This window comes from Henckelia pumila, chromosome 3 (genome assembly GCF_033568475.1).
Source record: "Henckelia pumila isolate YLH828 chromosome 3, ASM3356847v2, whole genome shotgun sequence".
NCBI lineage: Eukaryota > Viridiplantae > Streptophyta > Magnoliopsida > Lamiales > Gesneriaceae > Henckelia > Henckelia pumila.
This window is the reverse complement of record NC_133122.1, coordinates 158252353-158262806: the sequence shown is the minus strand read 5'-3', so window position 1 is coordinate 158262806 and position 10454 is coordinate 158252353. Positions and strand designations below refer to the sequence as shown.

At 36.5% G+C, this 10454-nt stretch overlaps 1 protein-coding gene across 2 annotated transcripts; it reads right to left on the bottom strand.

Annotated features, from left to right (window-relative positions):
• Positions 1-209: 209 nt before the first annotated feature.
• On the bottom strand, positions 210-5557 carry LOC140887886 (uncharacterized). Of its 2 annotated transcripts, XM_073295463.1 has the most exons (5): positions 4801-5557; positions 1399-1790; positions 1063-1250; positions 645-711; positions 210-564 (listed from the first exon to the last, which is right to left on the bottom strand). In XM_073295463.1, exons 1-5 carry the CDS (start codon positions 5519-5521, stop codon positions 523-525), a joined length of 1410 nt encoding a protein of 469 aa, XP_073151564.1. In that variant the 5' UTR covers positions 5522-5557; the 3' UTR covers positions 210-522. The 2 variants fall into 2 exon arrangements, with proteins under 2 accessions (XP_073151564.1, XP_073151565.1); XM_073295464.1 differs by lacking the exons at positions 210-564; positions 645-711 and having other exon boundaries at positions 1064-1284.
• Between the last annotated feature and the right edge of the window lie 4897 nt (positions 5558-10454).

The window sequence follows — 10454 nt, the reverse complement described above, 5'->3', positions numbered from 1 at the left end:
CTTGCTTATTTACAGTTTCCATTCGAGTTTCTATCTCCGATTAACATCTAATTTTTCCGAAATTGGTGGAGATAACGGCATCGTTATTATGTCTACATCCATGTTCGAATCCCCTCATTGTTTTTTATTCTGTAAAGATGACCGAAAACAAATGGAATCCATTACTCTAAAAAAAACAAATTGAATCCATTGATAATTCACACGATTTTTGACTATCAACTTGCGGTTTATGTTTTTTCTACAAGCATGAGTTACCTTGCATCATCTCCTTGATAAAATCAAAATTTACAATAAAAACAATTATTTTCGATTGAAGACAAGCTTGCAATTACATAAGGCGACTGCCGTAGATAATTTTACAGGAGACAATATATACAACTACCAATTACCTATATTTGTAAGTTGTCATAGTATACAACTCCACTACTTCAGTAACCATAGGAACAAGCTTGCTTGATGTCAAAATGGCCAATGTCCGATAGCCACGCCTCTACGGTTTAAATGAGAAGCTTTCTAAAGTTCTCAGTAGCGTGTTAAGTTTCTCCACTTGTCCTTCAAATCAACCTGGAGAAACCATTTCAATACCCTGGATAAATGAAGGTAAGAAGAAATCAATATATAGCAGTAAGCCACACCAGCCTTACCTCAGTTCGCTCTTCAAATATGTCATGGTACTGAGTGAGGATGACCTTCCAGTTTCCTTTTCCATACCTTCAGTTGATAGAAAAACGTGAATTAGCACAGAATTTCATGGTAAGTTCATGCGTTGCACAGAATTCGTGGTAAGTTCATAATTTACAAGATGTGGATGAAGAGTTTATGGAAGTAAAATAGGGAAAAGAAATGAGAATTCAAGCAAAAATGGCACATAACAGGAAAAATCTTGTCGAGAAATTTCTCGGTTCATGAGACCATGTCCAAAGAAAAGCCCCACGCTTAGATGTGTTTATGCTACGCAACGGGTTTCTTAACAAGATAAAGGTGGGTCCTGACTCCTGAAAACAACAGTGAGGAACAATGTATATGAATCTACTGTATGAATAAAAAAATCATAGGGCATACTTCTCTACTCCAGTCCTCAAAGTGTCTTCTTCCAGAGGACTCCATTTCCTAACTGTCCTCCTCTTTTTGAAAGTTTTGATTTCATATTTATTGAGAGGAGAAACACACAACTTCCTTGGGCTAGGTAACTGAACCCTAACACTGTGTTCTTCTGAATCTCCTTGTGAGTCGTGAATTGAATCCTCCCACTGCGAGATTTGTAAATAATAATGAACCACCGCACTGCACATAAACTAAAAATCATAATTTCATGATAACTTTTCTCCATCGACTTGAAAAACTAAAGTTCAGGTCATGACAACAAATGAGGTACATAAACGAGCAAAAGTCACTTACCTCATGAGTACGGGCAGAGATATTTCGTTCCATCAAATTTGGTCTTGGTACATTATCCACAGTACATCCATTACCTTGAACAACTCCAGCACCATCCACAACAAAAAGGTTAGCTTCGACATGCTCCACTTCCATGGGATCATGATTCTTACTTTGCCCTGCCATGTTAGAGATACTTTCTGCAAGTCGTAATGCATCAGGAAGCGGATCCTTCACAACTGCTTGGAGTTCCAATGAGCTTGAGTCCAGAGCTTTCTGAACTCTATTAACTTCCGCGCTACGTGGTAATTTATTATTTTTGTATCCTGTTTTAGTTGAATCAGAATCAGCAATTTTCACTCCTCTGGAACTTGCAATCATCTTTTGGGGCCGAAATTGTCCCTTCTGCACCTCTAGAATAACAAAACAAAGCAATTGCCTTAAAATATGGAAACTGTGGATCATTGATTCTGGAATTGGATTAGCGGAAGCCACACAAAGACAATAAATTTTATTTAAAGTTGAAAAAAACCATTCAGTATCATTATGTGTTTTAGAAAAAAAAAAGAAATGAAAATCCATAGTGTAAATAAACTGTTTCTATTTGCCTTACAAAAATTCAACTTTTCGCCTTCCCGCTCAAGTGAGCCGCAAAGTACAAAGAATAAAAGTAAAATGCTAAGGGTGAAATATATCCATCGGTAGAAAAATGATAAGTTCATACAAATGATCAAGGGTAACCAGCTTTTGATGAGAGGTCGAATTGATGGTGGGGATTAAAATATTAATTTTCCATTTAAGTATATTAATTGTTCAAAACAGAATCATCAGCCAGACAAATATTATTAGTTATCCGCAAGTAATTCTTATGACGTCTAAGCAATTTACCAGTCACTGTATAATTTATCATTCATAATCCCATAACCTCAACCAACCAAATAGAATACACAGATTCTTTATTAACTTCTGCAGTTAGGATTCACTACGGTGACTCTTTCCTTTACACAAATTTATTAAGGTGAATCTGATCGACAATTTCTATCTCTGGAAAGATAGGACCTAAAAATTGAAAATAAAATGGCACTTCAAGCGGCCTTCACTCCAGAAAGAATTGCGGAAAGATGAAATACTCTTTTGCAGGAAAATTTCTTATTCATTTGATTACATTTAGTATTAATGAGGTAAAACACATAAATAACTGGGCCATAAGACAGGCCAAACACATATATATTGGGCCAGCCCACTATAAACCTTAAATGCACTCAACCTTTTAACGTAAACAGAAACAAACCAACAAATTTATAGACAACAACCAACACATGGAGACATACGGAAAGAAAACATGAAACAAGAGCAAATACACTTCCAAGCTCAAGTTCTTCAGGCATTCCATGTCATGAAAGCTTCGCAACTATCTCCTCTACACCTGAAGTACAACAAATCCCTTGCACCCTACCCTACTGCAATACATGAATTCCAATCCACTCGCTTATCTTTCAAGGGATTCGATCATTGAATCTTGAGGAGCCTAAAGTTATAAACTTGATGACAAAACCGAATGAGAAAATGTTGACACATATAACAATGCCTGGTACCTACCTCCATTCAACAGTGCTATAATCAATTCGTATTTCAATACTCAATAGAGCCACTAACTGCAGTGGATTGTAGCTTGGAAGTTAGAGCCACTAACTGCAGTGGATTTGATCTTTATCCCTTCTTTTTTTAATCTAATCATATGCATTTGCTAAGTAAAACATCCAAAAATCGATTTAATTCATGAAATTTGGAAATCGTTGAAGTGTCATCTACAAATTTCAAGAATGTATAGCCGCGTTTTGGCTTCCAAAGTGACCAAGTTTCCAACAATTCACAACAACAATTTATTTCCAATGTCCTTTACTTCCCATCAATTGTTGTTCTCTGCAGTGTTTTCTTCATCATGAACCTACGCAGCAGATGAATGATATGCCTAACATGTTTACTCAGCAACATTTTTCAGTTACTGCACAGGGGGAGTTCTTGTGGTGTTTTCCTCACTGGGAAACGACGCAGCAGGTAATTGATTTTTGGAGGATTGTTACAGATAAACAATCCTGCTTCAGAACAGATCCAAAATTATGCAATTCCGAGTGCTCCGTTTCTAGCACAGCCATCTCTTCTGTACTATGTAACTAATATAGGAACAAAATACATTTGGATTTTTTCTCACCGATCAAGCCCCTTTTGCATATCTTTTTTAATGGGAAAGTAGATTGAATTTCATAACCCATGAATAATCTCTCAATAAGAACGCCAAAATAATAAAACCTAAAAATTGAAAAATATAATCGGTACTTTTAGTTGCCTTCACTCCAGAGAGAATTAGGGCAAGCGGCGACACCTAATTTGTGAGGAAAAATTCTTATGAATTTGTTTAGTTCTTTTGCCATTAAAAGAGTACAACACATTACTAACTGAGCCATAAGTTGGGCCCAATAATTGGGCTGGGCAACACATTACTAACTGAGCCATAAGTTGGGCCCAATAATTGGGCTGGGCAACACATTACTTTTCGCATCACAACTACTCCTTCCTCTAGACAACAGAGGTGTAACTCTATCTTTTTATAGCACAAGATAGATTCACACTTCACCAAGCTATTATTTTGTATAAGTAGAAAAACGTGTTTGCACTTTCATCGGAATGAACAGATCATTGTGGGAATGTTCCATGATGACAGATGAGAATGAAAACTACATGATGATGGAAAATTTGACAGTTATGAAGCCTACAGCAGCGAGACGTCACCACATTTTGATAATCAACAATTGATCAAGTGTCACAGATGATTGACCAAGACTTCAGGGTAGAGTGTATGCTGGAGGTGGGGAGGGCCAAGCAAACATTCTAAGTAGATGACACATTGTTAGATTCAACATCAATCTTATTCTGCGGCATCATCCAAACCGACATCTCGACCTAATCAAACGAAGTCGTCCCACATCTCAATATAGTTTTCATGACACTTCATTTTAGCAGAACACCTTTTTCTGTCAGGCCTCTGCTCCTTGTGTGTGAAAAACATTTTAAAGAAAGACTAACTGGTCACCTCCATCTCAATAGCATCAAATCAAAAGCATTTAATCTAAAAAAAAAAAGAAAAAGAAACAGAAAAATTACCAGTCAGGTTCCCAGTAGAAATCTTTCGCATTCAGGAGAAACTTTAATAGCATAAACATGGTTAAAACAAGTTGCTAAGCAAATATTCAATAACTATGATAGTTGCAAGCCTAACTTTTCTTATTAGCTGTGCAGGCCCCCAAAGATATATTTATCAGCTATGATTCTTAGCAATGAATGACAAAAGAATTCCGCTCACACATGAATTCTCCAATACCACCTACTAATAACAGAATTTAGTGATTGAACTACTATAAATACCATTTCTACGTACTCCAGCATCTGTGTTCCGTACAGGGTAATGAGAAGTTTCATGATTTCGTGCAATCAAATCACTTCCACCTACTAGTAGCACTTCCTTCAGAGCCTCGTCATCCTTCAATCTATGCGCCACCAACTCAATAAAAGAAGGGCCCATTCTCTCCCTCTCTTGTCTGATATAAATTCTTACAGCCTCAACCGCATCGACCATCTTACTCCTCTTCAAAACATTCTCACAAGCACCATCCTCCCACGCTGCAGCCTCCATTTCGTCCTTCCAACCCCACAACTCTTCCGAACCCAATCCTCCCTTCCCAGACAATCTTTCCATTCTCCCAACCCTTCCCCTCCACACCCTCTTCACCGCCTCGAAAAACTTGAACTTCCAATCAATCTCCCCACAATGCCCATCGGCCAAATACCTCACAGTACACTCAACAGCCACCGCGCAGTAGGCACGCTTCATTTCGTCCGAAACCTCATCAATTCCTCGTTGGAAGGAGATTTCTTCGAGTCGCTCCAAGACTTCGAGAGAACTTTCGGAAATTGAATTCCGTGAGACATCAGAATCGAGTTTCCTTAACAGAAGTGATATCTTAAGGTTTGGTTTATCGTCTGGGAGACGAAGAGTGCGAAGCAGAGTATTGAGCGTGCGATCTTCCAAAGGTTGTCTGAGGAGGAAATCCAGGATCCAGTTCGAGATATCGGGATCAATATCCATGACGGGGAATAAAGAGTGCAAACCCTAATTTGAAGATAAAATCGAAAAGGGGGTTTTTGTTTTGTTTTCTTTTAAAAAAATAATCTAGTAGTGTTTTTTTAATAGAGTTTGTATTGAATACTTTCCGAATTTTAGGGTGGTATTGGTTGCAGAGATTTATTGACTTATTTTAAATAATGAATTAATCATAAAAAATAATTATTATTATTTTTAATTTATGATCAATAAAATATTATAAGTTTTTGTTATAATAAATACTTATTTAAAAATTTAATGAATATGATTTTAAATCTCATGAGATTTTGTAATTAAAATTTAAAAAAATATGAAATATAAAAAATTTTATTTTATTTTAGGGGGTGTATTGTTTCTTAGAAATTGAAAAAAATATGTTTGTATATATATTATTTTTAATATAAATAGTATTTATGAGGCTTTTTCAAAAAAAAAAAAAAGTATTTATGAGGCTACTGTATATGCTATTTTAATGGAAATGAAAAAAATGTGTGAAAATGTATATCCAAATGTTGAATCAAAGACACTTATTGACATTTAATTGTTGTACCTTACACATTAATTATTGTACTTAATAGAATTTCATGGAGTTTTTAAAAGTATATTAATATTTTGAATATCTTAGACTTTTGTAGAGTTTTTAAAAGTTAAGTTTGAATATCACGTGACTTTTTAAAATTATACAAATGTTTATCTTGAATAACACTAAACTTTTATGGAGCATATACAAGTTTATATTGAATACCTTTAAACTTTTGAACTCCACAAAAGTCATTAAAAGTTTAGAACCAATACACCTTTAGTTGAATTAAAGTGTTTGAGATGTTTGTTATACGTAATTTTAGGGCTAATAGCATTGAGACCCCCTGTGAAAAACATAATGAACACAAAACCCCCTGAAAAATTTTAATTGGCTGATTACTCCTTCATTTTTTCAAAACAATGGCAATTAACCACCTTCGATCTAGATTTTAACTACACGCGTCGTGAATGCAAGTATTTTTCGTTTTTTGGTGATTTTTTAATTTGAACTGTCTTAAATGCCCTTCAGCTTGATTAAAAAAATAAAAAAAATGCCCTTAAGCTTCAGAACAAAGCTTCGTTGATAATAATTCTTCTGTCGTCTCTAATTGAAGTCCCACAAAAAATGCAGAAAAGCAAAACTTTGATTTAATTAACGTACACATCACTATATTTACTAACTGAGGAAAAAAATTATTTTTTTTAAAAAAAAACTAAGGACAAAAATTCTTAAATTTCGCCTACGTACACATAACTATATCTATCCTGTAACGTCCCAATTTCTCAATCGAAACGTTACTCAAACATACATACTTAAAATATTGGGAAAAATAAAAACTTTGCGGAAGCATCATCTTCTTTATTAAAAGAGCGTATAATAAGTGCACAAAAATAGAATAGCATCCAAAAATATTTGTCAAACATGGCCATCAACTTAAAAATTAAAACTTGTTTGCCTCTCATCAAATAAAAATGTTTAAAACATCTTCCATTCTAAAGCATTCACACTCATGCATTGCCCGTTGGACTGACCCCTGCTTCTTCTTCATGTCCGCCCACATAATCATCAATAAAAGCATCCACATCATCGTTACCTGCACCATTCAAGTATAGTCAGTCGAAAGACTCAGCAAGAACATGCAGAAAAAGAATTTTCTAACTTTAAAAGTGAAAACATTAACTTAAACTTTCATGCAATAAACATAACTTTGATAAAGCCATATCATAAAAAATATTTGGGGTGATGAAGTATGAGTAGTATGGCAACCGTCATAGTGAGCCATTCATAGATTCCTGTTGATCAACAAGCATATGACATTACGCCCGTAAACTGTCATTCTTTGGATAGCCACTTCGGAGCTCATCCCGAAGTGCATACCCCGTATAACTATCCCGTGAGCCATGTTTGGATAGCCGCTCCGGAGCTCATCCCGAAGTGCATACCCCGTATAATCACCACAAGATACATAAGTCATCAAAATAGTTTTCATACATAATAACATTCTTTGTATCATATCATTCTTCATGCACGTCATCATTATTCTTCCATCATCATGAACTTTCATAAACAATGTCGTGCATGCATAAACCAATGCGAGAACCATTCATGCATTAAATACTTCCTACATTTCATGATTTTCATGGAAAAATAATTTTCATGAAGGTTGAAAACATAAACATGCATTATATAGTATATTCGATCCACGTGAGTCGTTCCATCCGTCTCAGACATTGAAAACTTGAAACATTTGCATAAACATTCTTAAAAATACTTAAAATAGCTTTAAAGACCACAAATATGAAATTAGGATTTCAAAACACAACCTTAAAAAAATTTGGACAGCACCTATGGTGCAAGGGCGCGGAAAACTTGCGCCCCTGCGCCACCAATGCTGCCCCCTAGTGCAGGGGCGCTCAAAAACTGCGCCCCTGCACCGGTGGTGCTGCCTGCGCACGCAGGCAGCAGGCGCGCAGGGTGCGAACTTCATTTTTTTTTTTGCTCTTTTTCGGTTCTTTTCGATTCCAAATCAAATCTATTCACTCACCCATCAAAACTTATAATCAAACACATGAAAAACTTCAAAATATACGCACATCACGATCCAACTTTTCAAAGTTTTGAATCAAAACTTCTCATTCAAAATCTCTTCTTCCAAAATTCTGATTTTTATAACATAAATGCCCTAGAATCTCAATAAAATTACACCGAAAACATCAGAAACGCATCACGCTTTGCGATTTTACAACATACTCATGTAACTTTCTAAAATCATGCATCAATCAACACCATAAATCAACCTAGGGTTCATATCAAACATATTTATACTCTTGAATGGGTTTCAAAACATTAAAAACTTGCCTGAATCGTCTGATTGGGATTAACCTGGACGGCAGAACGATCTAGCCTTGAGAAGTCGAAGAACCCTACCCTTGATGCAGCGTTTGAGTGAGAGAGATTTGAAAGAAAAAGAGAACATTCAAAATGAGAGTTCAGAATAAAATTCTGAACGCTTATTTCTTTTGTGACTAATGGGCTTCAACACGGCCCATTAGTTATACTTAAAATCCTTTAAAATTTTACCCTCCCATTTAATTAAAAAAATACACTACATCCCTTTAAATTTAATTTAAAATAAACAAATTTTCTTTACTCAAGCCAAGGCTAGGCTCGTCCCTACGACCCAAAATTAATACCAACCTGAAAATTTTAAAATCATACATATCACATAACATTTCAGGAATTTAATTAAATCACATAATTCACATAACAATTAATTTATCTAAATAACATGCATTAATTCATATAATTCAATCATTTAATCGTGATTAAGCTAGTGGACTTTTCGGACCTTACAACTCTACCCTCCTTAAAAGAATTTCGTCTTCGAAATTTGACTTACCAAACAGTTCAGGATAGCGTGCTCGCATATCCTGCTCGGTTTCCCAGGTAGCTTCTTCAACCAACTGGTTGCGCCATAAGACTTTCACCATTGGAATTTCTCTGTTTCTCAACCTACGAACTTGTCTGTCCAAGATTTGAATAGGCATCTCCTCGTAGAACAAGTTTGGTGTCCATTCCACTGGCTCATGGCGAATAACATGAGAATAATTTTCCACATACTTTCTTAACATGGAGATATGGAAGACATTGCGAACACCCTCCAAGTTTGGTGGTAGTGCCACTCGGTAAGCTCGAGCCCCTACTTTTTCTAGGATCTCAAAAGGTCCTATATATCTTGGACTCAATTTACCCTTTTTTCCAAATCTCATAACACCTTTCCATGGTGACACCTTTAACAATACATGGTCACCTACTTCAAAATCCAAATCTCTACGTCGCTGGTCGGCGTAACTTTTCTGCCGACTTTGCGCTGTCAACATTCTGTCTCTGATATTAGCTATCACATCTACTGTTTGGATCACTATTTCCGGCCCCAAAACAGCTCTCTCTCCAACTTCATCCCAGTGTAGGGGAGTTCTACACTTTCTCCCATACAACGCCTCATAAGGAGCCATGCCAATAGTTGCTTGATAACTATTGTTGTAAGTAAACTCCACTAAAGGCAATTTCGATTCCCAATTACCTCCAAAGTTGATCATACAAGCTCTCAACATGTCTTCGAGTATTTGGATCACTCGTTCTAACTGACCATCTGTCTGAGGGTGGAAAGCTGTACTGAAAGCTAGCTTCGTTCCCAATCCTCTATGTAAACTTCCCCAAAAGTTTGAAGTGAACTTAGGATCTCTGTCAGATACTATCCTCGCCGGTACTCCATGCAATCTGAGAATTTCTCGAATGTACAGCTCTGCATACTGATTCATGGAGAAGTTATTACTGACTGGAATGAAATGAGCTGACTTAGTTAACCTGTCAACTACCACCCAAATCGAGTTCATCCATCGCGGTGAAACTGGCAATCCTACCACGAAATCCATAGTGACATCTTCCCACTTCCATGTGGGTATTGTCAATGGTTTTAGGAGTCCTGCCGGTCTTTGATGCTCGATCTTCACTTGTTGACAAGTCAAACATTCATTCACAAATTTTACAACATCCCTCTTCATACATGGCCACCAATATAAGGATTGCAGATCCTTATACATTTTCGTACTTCCTGGGTGAATAGAATACAGAACAGTATGGGCTTCAGTCATCACTTCAACTCTCAGTGAGTCTACTGCTGGCACCCACATTCTACCTCGGTGATGAACAATTCCATCTTTGACAGTGTACAATGTACCACCCTTGGCTTCATCTCTGTTCCTCCACAACGTCAACTGTTCATCAGAAGCTTGGCCTGCTCGAATTCTCTCAAGCAAACTAGGTACTACTGTTAAGGCTGCTAGAGTGCATACCTCCATTGGTTCGAATACCTCCAAACTCATCCGTTCAAAT